We start from the raw sequence: 14,600 nt of genomic DNA, 5'->3' as shown, positions 1-14,600 counted from the left end.
CAGACCGGACCGGTATCTGGACCTTCATTGATGCTGCAGAACCCTGATCGCACCCCAGACCATCACAGAACCCTGATCCAACCCCAGACCATCATAGAACCCTGATCCAACCGTAGACCATCATAGAACCCTAATCCAACCCCAGACCATCACAGAACCCTGATCCCACCCCAGACCATCACAGAACCCTGATCCAACCCCAGAACATCACAGAACCCTGATCCAACCCCAGAACATCACAGAACCAGGCTTTTCAATATGTGCCAACAGTCCAGATGCTCCTGTTTCTCCCAACAAAGATCTGGAATACTGATTGGTGTGACCACAGACCAGGTTTCCACTGTGTGATGGTCCATCCCAGATGCCTCCGAGTCCAGAGAAGCTGATGCTGGCTCTTGAACTGTGGACCGGTTAACATAAGTGACGTCTGTGAATAACTGTATTGTCGAAGCTTTCCACAGTAATCCTTGTTCACATGCTTCAGCGTCAGCTGGTGAAGAATAACAGTTGATGCAGGTTCATCTCACTGGTTGATGACACAAAACAAGAATCTCTGTTTTTTTGTATCCTTTCTATGCATTAACTATTTTTTTATTTGATTTTGCACCATAATTTTCTTTTTTGTTTGTTTCTCTTCAGTTTCTGCTTAAAAACGGTCGGATAGAGAACATATTCAGCGATCTGATCTACAGCAACTTCTCCGCGGAGTTCACTCGGATCATGAAACAGTTAAAACCGTCCGTCTCAGCCAGCGGTGAGTCAACGTCCACGTCTTTTTTTTCTTCCCGCTGCTGTCAGCTTCACCACATTCATGGGCTCTGTGGTCCTTGCTGCAGGTTACGTACCCTCTTGTGTGGAGGAGGAGTTTCTGTGGGAATGTAAGCAGCTGGGGGCATACTCCCCCATCACACTCCTCAACACTCTGATGTTCTTCTGCTGTAAATACTTCGGCTTCACCTCGGTGGAGCAGCACCGCCAGCTGTCCTTCGCCCGCCTTACGACGACTAATCGGGGCAACGCCAAGACCGCCGTCCTTCGCTTCTACCCACCAACATCCACCAACGAAGAAGAGCCAGGTGTGGCTGAGGGTCCCATCATGACCTACATGATGCATCACTACATTTATTTTATATGCTTGTGGTTTTTTTGTGTTCTTCAGATAACGAAGGCGTCCCTGCAAAGAAACTTAAGTTAAATGAGCTTGAAAATAATTTCCTGGAGATTTCAGAGAATACCCAGAATCCTCTGCGTTGTCCCGTCAGGCTTTATGAGTTCTACGTCTCCAGGTGGTGAGTTTGTCACTGTTTGTGGTTTTCAGCAAAATCAGCAGAGTTACGATTCTCACAGATGACAAGACGTCAGTGTACAGGAAGAGAAAGAAAAGAAAGAAGATGAACAAAAGTCATAATAATAACCATAAAGTTAATGAAAACCACGACTTTTACCACTTTCACTACATCCACAGCCATACATAGTTTATTACAACTAAAACAACAACTACTATAATAGTAGTAACAACAACAAACATAATAAATAGCAATATTATTAATAATAGTAATAGTCATTATCATCTTCATATTCTCTTTTATCGCTATCATCATCCTTATCCTGTTATTATCAATAATAATAAAAAATAATAATGGTCATCATCATATTATTCACCATCATTAACATCAATTTTTACACAAAACTAGAAGTTTCCTTCTCTGGTTTTTGTTTCTTTCTTACCTGCTTAATCTCTTACGAGTACATTTATTTTTATTTTTATCTGTGTAATTGGAACATATAACTAGAAGTGCACAGATAGATTTTCCTAATCTAAAAACAGAATTACAGTGGCTGATGTCTGGCTGCTGTGTCGTGTTGTTTATGAATGCTGGAGCTGACGGGGAACAAAGGAAGCGGTAGAGTAAAAAGAAGGAGACGAAAGAGAGAAAACGGTAGAAACACCTGCACAAAACGATGATGATGCAAATTAGGTGCAGACTCATTCATCCATTTTCTGTACCGTCCAGTTCAGGGTCGCGGGGAAGCTGGAGTCTGTCCCAGCATCTAGCAGATGATAGGCAGGTTAACCTGGACAGGTCGCCAGTCCATCGCAGGGCCAACAAAGAGCGAGACAGCCCCTCACATCACACTCACTCCTCTGGAGAATTTAGTCACCAAATAACCTGACATGCATGTCTTTAGACGGTGGGATGAAGCCGGAGTACCCGGGTAGAACCCACGCATACACGGGGGGGAACATGCAAACTCCACATAGAAAGGCCACCATTAGGGGTCGGGTCCAACTCTGAACTGATGGCCACCAGAATCTGAAAGCAGCTACATGATGACTCCACATTAACAGAAAGATCCTCTCAGGTTTAACGTTGTCTGTCCTTCGTGCAGCTCGGAGCTGGTGAACCGGTGCAGCAGCTTCTTCTACCTTCGTCCGGATCGCCGCTGCAATCCCAGCAGCCCTCTGTGGTTCTCCCCCACCCCGCTGGATGACGCCACCATGGAGGCCATGATCATACGATTCCTCGCTGTCCGAGAGCTGCAGGAGGAGGATGGAGGCGAAATGTGACCGGACTGACGTTCAGCCTCCACCAACGCCTGATAAAGACTACACTCATTTCCTCAGTTGTTTCTGGACACCGTTTTTAGTTTGTGCCTTCAGCTGCGTTTAAAGATGTGTAAAACATAAACAGAAATGACTTCATAACGCTCAGTTTCATTAGCGAGAAATGCCGGACCTCCATTTTCCAGATGAAAACACCACACTGGACGTATAAATCAGCCACTGTGTCCCAACAAGTTCAGTGTTCATTAGGTTAGTCTCTATTTAGATTAAATAAATAAATGGTTAAATAGAGCTGACTAGTTTCGAGAAACTGAGAAAGTTTTACACTCATTTAAACTGCATTTCTCTTTTCTGTCTTTTTACCAAGTTGAATTGGTGCTTTTTATTTTTTATAAATAAAAATACTGAAAAGTAGCTTTTGTCATTTCTTAATATCAACCTGTCAAACATAAAAAAAACTGGTTACGTCACATTTAGATAGAAGTCCAGGAAAACAGCTGAAAAATCGTTAAATTAGCTCAGTTTCAACCAGGTTGAGGCCTGAACTTTAAATCTTGTCAGCACCTTAATTTTTTCTTTTTCCACCATTTTGTTGTTGATCTGCTGCTCTGGCCGGGATCATTGGGCCTCATTTACCAACTATTTCTACAAATTTATTCTTAACCCCTTAATGCCTGAAAAAGCAAATAGTTAAAAATTGTTAATATAGTAAAAAATAACTTAATAAAAAGAAATAAAGGAAAAGAGAGGGGCATCAGGTTAAGTACTCGTTAGGAAGATTGTGGCATTCGTTCCTATATAAGAACTAGAGTGTGCCATGCTGCAAGATTTGGTTTTTACTGATTCCCAGTAAATGAGCTTGTTTCATTCCTACTTTTTAATAGTGATGTCGAAATTTATACAAAGAGATTAATTTGTGGAATAAATGAATTTTTTGCCTGCATTGATAAATAAACAGCAAAGTTATTACTCACTAAATTTGGTTTTAGTGCCGTCTGACCAGTCTTGATATGCCACAGATGAGGTGGATGGATCATCTCAGCAGAGAAGTGCTCTCTAATGGATTGAGACAGATTTGTGAGCAATATTTGAGTAAAATCGAACTTTTGTGTACATTGAAAAAAAGTCTTCAATCTTTGAAAAAAATTTTTTTCAATCTTTGGAAACTTTAAAACTGGTCGTGTGGTAGGAGAGAGACTTATTAACCATCTTTTGTATGCTGATGACTTATTTGTCATGTCTCCTGCAGCAGCTCCACAGAATTTGTTCAGGTTATGGTTAATATTTAACACTGAGGACAAAAGAGGACAGGAAGAGAGTTTTCCCTCTGTTTTTCTGGGAGAAAATGAATTAAATGTGGATAAAGTGGAAAAAACTAGGCCATGTCATCAGGAATGACCTTTGTGATGATGTATGCTGGCACGTAAATTTAGCAAATTCTGCTTCCTCATCAGAAGACGTGTTGGTGGGATTGAGAAGATCTTTGAAGTATTCCCGCTACGGGCCCACAACGTCCCTTGTCGAGGTCAGCAGCCCCCCTATCCCCACTGTGTTGACAGAGCACTGCTTCCCCCTCCTGAGTTGACGGATGGTGGACCAGAGTCTTCTCTCTGTTTTTCTGGGAGAAAATGAATTAAATGTGGGTAAAGTGAAAAACCTAGGCCATGTCATCAGGAATGACCTTTGTGATGATGCTGGTATGCTGGCACGTAAATTTAGCATGTGCTCTTATAAAGTTAAAATTGTGTTGTTTAAAGCTTATAGCACTCCTCTGTACACTGCCTACTTGTGGTGCAGCTATCCATCCATCCATCCATCCATCTGCTTATCCGGAGTTGGGTTGCGCGGGCAGCTGCCTAAGCAGGGAAACCCAGACTTCCCTCTCCCTGGCCACATTCACCAGCTCATCCGGAGGGATCCTGAGGCGTTCCCAGGCCAGCCGAGAGATGTAGTCCGTCCAGCTTGTCCTGGGTCTGCCCCGGGGCCTCTTTCCGGTGGGACGTGCCCGGAACGCCTCACCAGGGAGGCGTCCAGGAGGCATCCTAACCAGATGCCCGAGCCACCTCATCTGGCTCCTCTCGATGTGGAGGAGCAGTGGCTCTACTCTGAGCCCCTCCCGGACCACCAAGCTTCTCACCCTATCTCACCACGACAGACCGATGCAGAGTCCGCATCACTGCAGACCCCGCACCGATCCGCCTGTCGATCTCCCGCTCCATCCTTCCCTCACTCGTGAACAAGACCCCAAGATACGTAAACTCCTCCACTTGGGGCAGGACCCTATCACAGACCCGAAGAGAACACTCCACCCTTTTCCGGCTGAGGACCATGGTCTCGGACTTGGAGGTGCTGATTCTTATCCCAGCCGCTTCACACTCAGGTGCAAATCGCTCCAGTGAGCTGAATATCACGGCCCGATGAAGCCAACAGAACCACGTCATCCGCAAAGAGCAGAGACCCAATCCTGAGGCCACTGAACCGGATCCCCTTGACACCTCGGCTGTGCCTAGAAATTCTGTCCATAAAAGTTATGAACAGAATCGGTGACAAAAGGCAGCCTTGGCAGAGTCCAACCCGCACTGGAAACGATTCTGATTTACTGCTGGCAATGTGGACCGAGCTCTGACACCGGTCATACAGGGACTGGACAGCTCGTACAAGCGGGTCTGGCACTCCATACTCCCGGAGTACCCCCCACAAGAGTCCCCGGGCGACACGGTCGAATGCCTTCTCCAAATCCACAAAACATGTAGACTGGTTGGGCAAACTCCCATGCCCCCTCAAAGACCCCAAAGAGGGTGTAGAGCTGGTCCACGTGTTCCACGACCGGGACGAAAACCACACTGCTCCTCCTCAATCCGAGGTTCGACTATCTGACGGACCCTCCCCTCAAGCACCCCTGAATAGACCTTACCGGGGAAGCTGAGGAGTGTGATCCCCCTTTTTGAAGAGGGGGACCACCACCCCAGTCTGCCAGTCCAGGGGGACTGTCCCAGATGTCCACGCGATGCTGCAGAGGCGTGTCAACCAAAACAGCCATATAGCATCCAGAGCCTAAAGGAACTCTGGAAAAGCGCGAGTACATCTTCCTGTCAATGATCATGGCTTGAAGTGAGATGCCGGTTGTAGGGCAGGCCGAAAGGGGTGGAGGTATTCCCAAGTGAAACAGAGGACTGCCGTGTGTGTTCCCTCTTCTTTACAGGTCATTGGTGAGCTAGGCCCTACTATGGAGAAGAGGCACGCGGACACAGGAAGTGTCAGCAAGATCCCGCTCGGAACGCTGCCAGAAGCTGCATACTACGACAGTACAGAACACCTGAAGGGCCAAGACTAGATGATGATTCACATTCTTTTCTTAATTGAATAAACTGTTTAGTAAACTTTTTACCCTTTTTAGTGTGGCTTTTAACTCTGCTCCCCCTGTTCCGAAAAGAACCCACGGTGGCGGTGGCAGCCTTTATCGGGGCCATGCTGCCACCCGTGACAGTCACTCTCCTAGATACCTGTTTGTCATGGGTGACCATACCAGGGGCATAAAGCCCCCGACAACATAGCCACTAGGATCATCAGGACACGCAAACTCCTCCACCATGGTAAGGTGGCGGCTGAGGGAAGAGAGAATAGTAATACATCATCAGCATAAATACTTAGCTTATGTTCTATATTTTTGACATGGATTCCTTTAATCTCTTTATTTTACCCTATGGCAGCAGCTGGGGGTTCAATGAAAATAGCAAAGAGTGATGGAGAAAGCAAGCTGCCCTGCCTGGTGCCTCTCTGCAAACAGAAGCTTGGAGAACTTTGATCACTGGTCTTCACACATGCATTTGGGTTGTTATATAATGTTTTTAACCAGTCTATGAAAGATGACCCAAACCCAGATTTGTTTAATGTTGCAAATAAAAATGTCCAGTTTACTCGGTCAAATACTTTATCTGCGTCTAAGGAAATGACTGTAGATTCCAAATTATGTTAGATAGAGTAATCTAGTATGTTAATTAATCTGTGCTTGTTAGTAGAGGAATGTCTACCTTTGAAAAAGCCTGTTTGGTCAGGATGTATCATTAGAGGGGTTATTTTTTCTATCTTTCTGGACAGAGCTTTGCTGATTATTTTAGGATCTGGGTGGAAGTGTCGGGTCTTTTCCTGGTTTTAATAGTAGTGTAATATTAGCTAGGTTCATATTTTAAGGTATTTTTTGTTTTTCCTTTATTTCCTTTATTTCTAATATCATATTGTAGAAAGTGGGTGCCAGCAGTGTCCAGAATTCTTTGTAGGATTCTGCTGGATAACCATCTGGACCTGGACCATCTGGATATAGGACTTTATTGTTGAGCATATGCTGGAGGGTTTCATGGAGTTCACCAACTGAGAGGGAGGAATCCAAGACCATTTTATTTTCATGTTTTAATTTTGGAAGATTGATGTTACTAAGAAATTGGTCAATATTCTCATCTGTTGTGTTTAGTTGTGATTTATAGAATTCCTTGAAAGTGTTTTTTTTCTTGTCAGGGTCAACGAGCTGCTAGTTAAGAAATAATCTAATCTAGAATAGGAATGGTGAACTGAAGAGAAGAAGGTGTATTCTCTTAGTGTGGGATGGTGAGAGCGCCAAGCATCACAAAGACCAAAATCCTTCATGTACTGTTTAACAGTTTGAGGATTTCCAGACTCAATGACTTCCTGTGGTACTAATCATGTTTATTAACTGACTGGAGTGACATATTTTCTGTTTACATTAATATCTGCAAACACAAGTAGAGTTGAGTAGAAACACAAATTAACAATATCATTTAAAGTCATATTTATAGCAAATCTCTTCCTGATTAATAAGAATTTAACTGGTGAGTTTAATAAAAGTACCAACAGTGACACCTGCTGGACTAAATCCGCCATGACAGTTTGGTTATACAGCAATTAACTCCGTTCACAGGGAGAATTACTCCAGATTACACCAATAAACCATAGATCAGACATGTCCACCACCTCCAGCATGACCTGAAATGATGGTTTATTACAAAAAGTGACATCTTAAATAGATGTGCATCTCTGTGAGGTATCTGGCCAGTTTTGAGAATCCCCCTGAAAACATGTGTAAGGCATCCTTATATACGTTTCAGATAAAGACATTCCTTAGTCCTAAAGTGACCAATCCTGTGAAAACACACATATGTTTACACACATGGTGTTGTGCTAAGTCCAGTCTTCAGGGCATCTAAGACCCTAAGCACCTTATATGGTAAAACCTCAGTGTGCTTTACATCAGCCTGTCTATACATGGAGTCTAAAAATCACTACTCTTAGCAAATTGCAGTCTGGTTAAGCTGTATCCCAGAATTATCTTAATCTACGTAAATTTAGTCTAATTATGAAATGCTGAGAATAAGATACTTCATTTCAGTTCAGCTTTATTTGTATAGTACAAATTCACTCTCAGGGCATTTTACATACAACCATTTCAAGGAAAGTGTCTTCCAGTCAGTTTTCATTTGAGCCAGTCCATAATAAATATTAGCCTAGTTAAGGAAAACCAACAGACTGCATCAAATCTTGACTTTGATTCAATCCCCCATCTGTCCTCCTCCTAGCAGACTTTGGTAAAGCAGCGTTTTCCTTCCATGCAGTCATCATGACATAATCTCATACGTGTTTTATATAGTAGATTTTTTATATAGTTGATCTTGGCCAGGTCTTTAAAAGAGATTTTAATCTCAGTGTGACTACTTGGTTAAATAAAGGTAAAATATATGTGCTACTCGACATATGAAATGAATGATTTTGAGATAAATAGCCAGTTAGCCAACTACAGAGGTGAAGAACTCAGTTTTTCTGATCTCAGTGTTGTGGAGCAGCTCTGTTAACCAGCAGCTGGTGTTTTTGCTCCTCTGGTGTTACTTTCTGAGCCCTGATCACGCATTGACCCTTGTGTCTACTCATCTTATCCACTATGTCTGACAGGAGCTTCCATGTGGTACAGAAGCAGGGTATCGGCCGATAGTTGGATGGAACTGTCCTCCATGATCAGGACTGTCCCACTTTGTGTTTACCATTCATGGTGGGTCCCATCCAGAAGAAGCTGGTTCATTTGTGCTACTTTCATGGAGTGCTGTTAGCTCCTTTAGCCTTTATTTTTTCTTTTATTTAAATTCATAACACCACCACAAGCGAATGCAATACGCCCTTCCCCTGTTATCAGGAAGCCTTGTTTTAGTCGTCTTTATTTTAAGACCAACAGTGAACTCTGAGCTGTAGTTCCCTTTCAGACTCACTGATGATCACACAGCAGAAAAATGCCTGAAGCTGATGTAACGTACGCTGATGTTCTGTTCAAAAGACCAAAGACCAATGGTGAGCCAGCCTAGCTGTCTGTCTGTCTGAAGAGATTTTTAGTGGCAAAATCTAAGTTTTATCTGTGGATGTTCAAAGTTTCAGATCCGTTTCTATCATCGGATGACACCACGTACTCTGAAATCAAGACGCAGAGATCAGAGCTACCAGGTTGGTGACCAGCAGCAGAAACAGGAAGATGAAGCTGATGTTTTTACTTTAATTCCTCAGTAATGATCAGAATTATTCAGCCATTCAGGATTTTCTGCCTGAGGACTGAAGAACCAGAAATACTAAATATTAAAGTAACAATTTGGTTCTATGTATTCAAACAATGATAAAACTAAACTTTTTACATTTAAATGAAAAGCAGGCTCAATTATTAATTTATTATCTCTTTATATCCGTTGCTCTTTTGAAATGCTTTAATAAAAGTAATTAAAACGAGGAAGTTTATTTCTAGAAGAAAAAATAATGACAAGGTGTAAAATCTCATTTCTTCTTCTTGTAGGTGTGACGATCTCTTTGCTGGTTGAACATTTATCTTTTGCAAAGAATTTGCTTCATAAAACTTGGAATCACCTCCAAAATCAAACAAATTTCAGAGCTGGTTTGAATGACATTATCAAGATCATTTAACACATTTTGGAGGCAGAAAGTTTGCTAATGTAAAAAACAATTACTATTGTATGAGCTAAAATAAAGACTTTGTGCAGCAATGAATGATTTAATGTTTACATTTCATTATAGTGGAGCAGGGAAACAACAAAAACCTGCAGGTCCTCGTAGGACTGAACTGAAGCTCTGCTCTGTAGTATCACGTTGAGGACTAGATCTATTAATGTCTTCTTTTACACGTCAGTCTGCGCTAACTGCAGCCAGCAACAGGTCGGGTCAAACAGGAAGCGTCATGTGACCTCAGAGCGAGCGGCGCTGCTGGTTCTCAGCCTTCTTCTGGTCGCTGCCATCATCACTCTCGGATTCACTAGTGAGTTTATTAATACACACTGCCTTAATAAGTAGGAAGTGATAGAAATTAGGTGAAGAAAAAAGTAATCAAATAGTTTTATTTTTTTCAAAGCTTCTGATGAATAAAATAAAATTCTGAAAATCTTTGATAAACAGAAAATGTTGCTGACTTTGTATTTTTCTGCCTTGCCTCCTTGTAAACTCAGTATTTAACAACGAGGGAACCAAGAGAAACGTCATCAAGTCTGAATATGAACAACTTAAAGGTGAGCATGTTCTTTAGATGTGACTGGTTAATTAAAGAGAAGCTAAAATAAATTTAGATTGTTTTAAGTCTCAGAGTTTGTTCATATTCTCCACATGTTTAAACAGTGCAGAAGATTTTGGTTCAGGGCCTAAAAGAATCAAGTCAGAGTCGAATCTTTTGATCCTCACAGTGAAGTGCTTCCTTCATAAAGCAGCATCTTGATTTTAAGAGTTTAATATTTAGTAATGAGTTATTTTCACTGTAAAATCTTCAACATTAAACCTTTGCAGGCAGCTGACCCACAATGAAAGACTTCATATCAGGTGTGTTGCAGCAGGGAAACATCTAAAACAGGAATCAACTACTCCACAGCTTTAGGGCCGGTGTCCTGCAGGTTTTAGATGCTTTTTTGCTGCAACACAGCTGATTTTGTGGAGTTCTGCACAAACGTATTGATGATCCATTTATTAGAGTCGGGTGTGTTGCAGCAGGGAAACATCTAAAACCTGCAGGAGCTGGTCCAGGAGGTCTGGAGTTGCTGATTCCTGCTTAAATAATTAAAGACTGTCAGGATGCTGCCACTGTGTGGAGAACTGAAAAACAGTCAAATCCAGTAAAATTCTAATAATAGAGCACTTTTCATACCAAAAGTAGCACAAAGTGTTTTACATAAAACATTAAAAACAAGTCTTTACACACCCGAGTATATAACCTTACAATTTTAAAAGCACACACCTGACCATAATCCATCTGTGTCACACACACACACACACACACACACACACACACACACACACACACACACACACACAAAACATGCATGTACTCCCGCTAACCTCTGACTTCTGTCTCTTTAACTAAAAATAAATTTAAAAATATAAATGGAAATAAACATCTGGCTTGATGCTGCTGTAAACAAACTGAATCTCTGGGATGCGTTCACACTGGGAGCCATCCTGCCCATGACCACAGGAACCAGCCGATCAGGGCAGACCAGGTTCCACACCAGTAAAAGACCCCCCATCCACCCAGTGGGGTGATGGCTCCACTGGGTGGCATCGACCCTGTGGGCTGAGCATGCAGCTCCCGGCATGGAGGATCCCCATGAGGAAAACACCGGTGTTAAAGTTAAAAAGTAAAAGCAAAGATCAAGTAAACCAAACAACAAGAGACAATAAGAGCAACAGGTATAAAGTATAAATAAATGAATTATTAAAACAATCTGCTTGAGTAAAAGAACATAAAAACAATAGAGCCACATAAATATGCAACGGTAGACTAAAGTAAAACAGGATATTTTATCACTATGCAGCCACGTCTCACAATAAACACAAACTGTCAAATGATGTTTTTCATTGTTTGTTTTAAACAGAAACACAATGTAGTCTTTTATAAAAGCTCATTTTGTTGAAATGATCTTATTTCTAAGTAAATGGAAACTTGAGGTAAATGTTTTTCATTCTGTGGGAAAAATCTGTTTTCTTTCTGTCCCAGCTTGTTAACTGGTGCTAACACAGTCCCAGGGTGTTTGCTTTATTTGTTACCCACAATTTAGTCTTCTCAATAAATATTAAAGTCAAGGCTGAGTTTTAAACTTACATATCACAGGTATGAGAGAAGGTTCATGAGGTTATTTCATTGGCATTAAGAAGAAATTTTGTACTTTCTTACAAATCATGTGTTGATAGAAAACTTATGAAAATAGGTTCAAGTAAAAATTCAGAAAACTAACCTCTGATTTGTTTTTCTTTGATTCCACACAATCAAACCCTCCAAACCCTGAAAGAGGAGAATGAAGCTCTGAGGAAAAATCTCTCAGGTGAGACTGTCGAGGTTAGAAACTGTCCACAAGGTTCAGTCTAAAAGTCTCATTCAGTGTCACATCACTTTAACTTGTGACTCTTTGAGGATTAAATCTGGATTATTTACAACCTCCTTCACTTTCATTCACCAGACGACTGATGTTGGTCTGTTTTCTGTCATTTCTCATGTTTCTGCTCAATATCTCAGAAAATGTTTTTCTATTGAGGTTCTGAAAGAAAAAATACTGAAGTTTTAACTTTTTTTTTTACCGTCTTTTAAAAACAGAAGTAAAACCAGGAGGTTTAGATCAGACATCTCCACCACCTCCAGCATGTCCTCTTCCTTCTACGTGTCCACCACCTGGACTAAACCTCAGTGAGTTCTGGATGTAGTTTTTCTACCATGTGTTTCCTGTGATGATGATTAAAGGAACATTGATGGACGGACAGTTTCAGGAAGTTAGATTGTAACTGCAGGACAGAAGACGCCTCCTGCTGCCTCCAAATCACACAAACATGAACAGAGATTTCTTCCACCTGACTCACTCAAGTCTTTGCTGTTATCTGTTTAAAGATGAGACACGTCTGAAGTGTGAAGCAGGCTGGGAGCTTCATGGAGAAAAGTGTTATTATTTCACCACCACTAAATCCTCCTGGAACAACAGCAGAGATGGATGTAAACTTAAAGGAGGAGACCTGGTGAAGATAGACAGCAGGGAGGAGCAGGTATGAAACACTGCTGCAGCTTCATCTTCTCACTTATTTCATCTCATCCTCGTGTTTCTTCATCTCAGCACAAAAAATCTCACAGAATCATTTTCATCAACTTTCCTGTTCAGGAATTCCTGGAGGCAAGACTGAGAGAGAAAATGGAGGAAGCTGAGGACAAGTTCTGGATCGGACTGACAGACTCAGAGGAAGAAGGAAGATGGTTGTGGGTGGACGGATCGTCTCTGGACACACGGTTTGTTCTGACAACATTTTGGTCCATTTCCAGCATCAAAGTCACTTTATTGAACCTGTTCTTTCTGTTCTTCATCTCTTAGTTTGCAGTTTTGGCACATCAATCAGCCGGATAACTATAATGGAAAATATCCTGATGGAGAGGACTGTGTGAGGATGGGGGAGAAAGGAGGAGCTGCTGATCTGAAGTGTTGGTTTGATCGAGTCTGCAATGACCCTCAGAAAAGTCTTTGTGAGAAAGCAGCAGCAACTAGAAGAATTTAATCTGTAAGAGGTTAAAGTTTCAGCTTGTAAAACAATCTCAGTTCAGGATCCAGAAGCTGCAGCGATGCTGTTTTTATAAATCTAAACATTTAATTTTCCTTCCAGACATGTTGAAACAAACATAAAATACTCTCATTTCATTCTTTGTCTTCTTTATTTTCTTATTATTACAACAGCAGGATCAACAGTGAAATATATGAAACTATTTTTAACCATAAAATGTTTGTTCTCTGCTTTTTTCTATAATAATATTTGTGTACATTTAAGAAAATGATTTATTAGTTTTGTGAGACGTTTCAGAAAAGTGAGATTTATTTCCTGCTGCAGCATTTGTTGTTACTGAAACTAAAAGTTTGTTTTCTTTTTTTAGACATATAAAAAACAAAAAACATGAACAGAAAAATGCAGAAACGAGACAAAATAAAATTAACTAGAAGAACGCGGCTCATGTTTGTTTCATGATTATTTTAAACACATGAAAATAAAACCTAACAACATTTTTTAGGCCAATCAGATTTCATGTGTTTGTGATGAGCATTATTTTTTCTTTCCCATTTAAATGTGGTCTAAAAGTAACGTGATATAACAGGAGTTCCTTGGTTTCCACTTCTGGAGGACTCTTGTCTTAACAACAGGTAGAGAAATAATAAATCATTTATTTTTACTGGAATGGGGTGTGTAACTGGACGATAAGAAGAAGACAGAGTGGTCCTGATGCTGAGCAGCTCAGGATGGTGCAGAGTCTAAAGTGCACTGTGAACACATATTTGTGTTATTCAGTCCCATTTTAACATTCTGCTTTCATTGATGCAAGTTCAGTGAATAACTTTGTACTGTATAGGCTGTAAGATGGTGTTGGTTGTCATGGAGATGGCAGGCTGACAGAGCTGTTTCCAGAATTTAGGGTTGGGGGAAAAGATCCAGGTTATTTTCACACTTGGCTGTTGGGAGTGTTGTTGTGCAATTCAAGCTGGAAATAAATTTCTATTTCTTTCTTCTAAATTTAATTTATTGATATTAAACTGTTTCCTCTAAACACGTGTGTGAAATGGTATAAAATGATCATTTACTAATAAATTAAATTTAGTAGAAAAGTAAAAGGTTTGTATTGTAGGTTTTAAGTGGATCAAACTTCTTCAATGCTAGTCATGATGTAGTGATTTGGTTTTTTTTCCACCAGGTTGTCGGAGTCGTTGAGAGAGTAATGAGTTTACAGATGTTTGATTTATTATCAACTGAGGGAAAAGTCTGTAACAGATGTTTCTGCATTGACAGTGGGGTAGGTGACGTTACCCCTGGCTCAGTGTCAGGGGTAATTGTGGTTGTGGATCAATTTGACTAAATCCTGTAGTTGATTTGCAAGAAGGTAAAATGGAGAAATTTGTGTGATTTCTTGTTTTGTATCATATAAAATTATGTTTTGCTTTTATTCCCTTTATGTTATAAATATTTTCATGCGTTA

General features: G+C 41.0%; 2 protein-coding genes across 4 annotated transcripts in view; both read left to right on the top strand.

Moving 5' to 3' along the window:
* Positions 1-2,980, top strand: part of LOC121656583 — a 43,276-nt gene extending 40,296 nt beyond the window's left edge. For all 3 annotated transcript variants that reach the window (XM_042011651.1, XM_042011652.1, XM_042011650.1), the window contains exons 41-44: positions 640-754; positions 837-1,076; positions 1,160-1,289; positions 2,392-2,980. In XM_042011651.1, the coding sequence (XP_041867585.1) occupies positions 640-754; positions 837-1,076; positions 1,160-1,289; positions 2,392-2,569 (663 nt within the window). In that variant the 3' untranslated portion in view covers positions 2,570-2,980. The remainder of the gene's footprint in view (positions 1-639; positions 755-836; positions 1,077-1,159; positions 1,290-2,391) is intronic.
* Positions 2,981-11,846: 8,866 nt separating this feature from the next.
* Positions 11,847-13,138, top strand: LOC121656454 (CD209 antigen-like protein E; the record flags this gene model as incomplete). Its single annotated transcript, XM_042011446.1, has 4 exons — positions 11,847-11,928; positions 12,486-12,637; positions 12,751-12,875; positions 12,958-13,138. Coding segments are annotated over 4 exons (540 nt in total), but the record flags the coding sequence as incomplete, so codon positions are not given.
* Positions 13,139-14,600: the final 1,462 nt, after the last annotated feature.

Source organism: Melanotaenia boesemani, chromosome 17 (assembly GCF_017639745.1).
Source record: "Melanotaenia boesemani isolate fMelBoe1 chromosome 17, fMelBoe1.pri, whole genome shotgun sequence".
Lineage (NCBI taxonomy): Eukaryota > Metazoa > Chordata > Actinopteri > Atheriniformes > Melanotaeniidae > Melanotaenia > Melanotaenia boesemani.
This window is presented reverse-complemented; position numbering and strand designations above follow the sequence as displayed.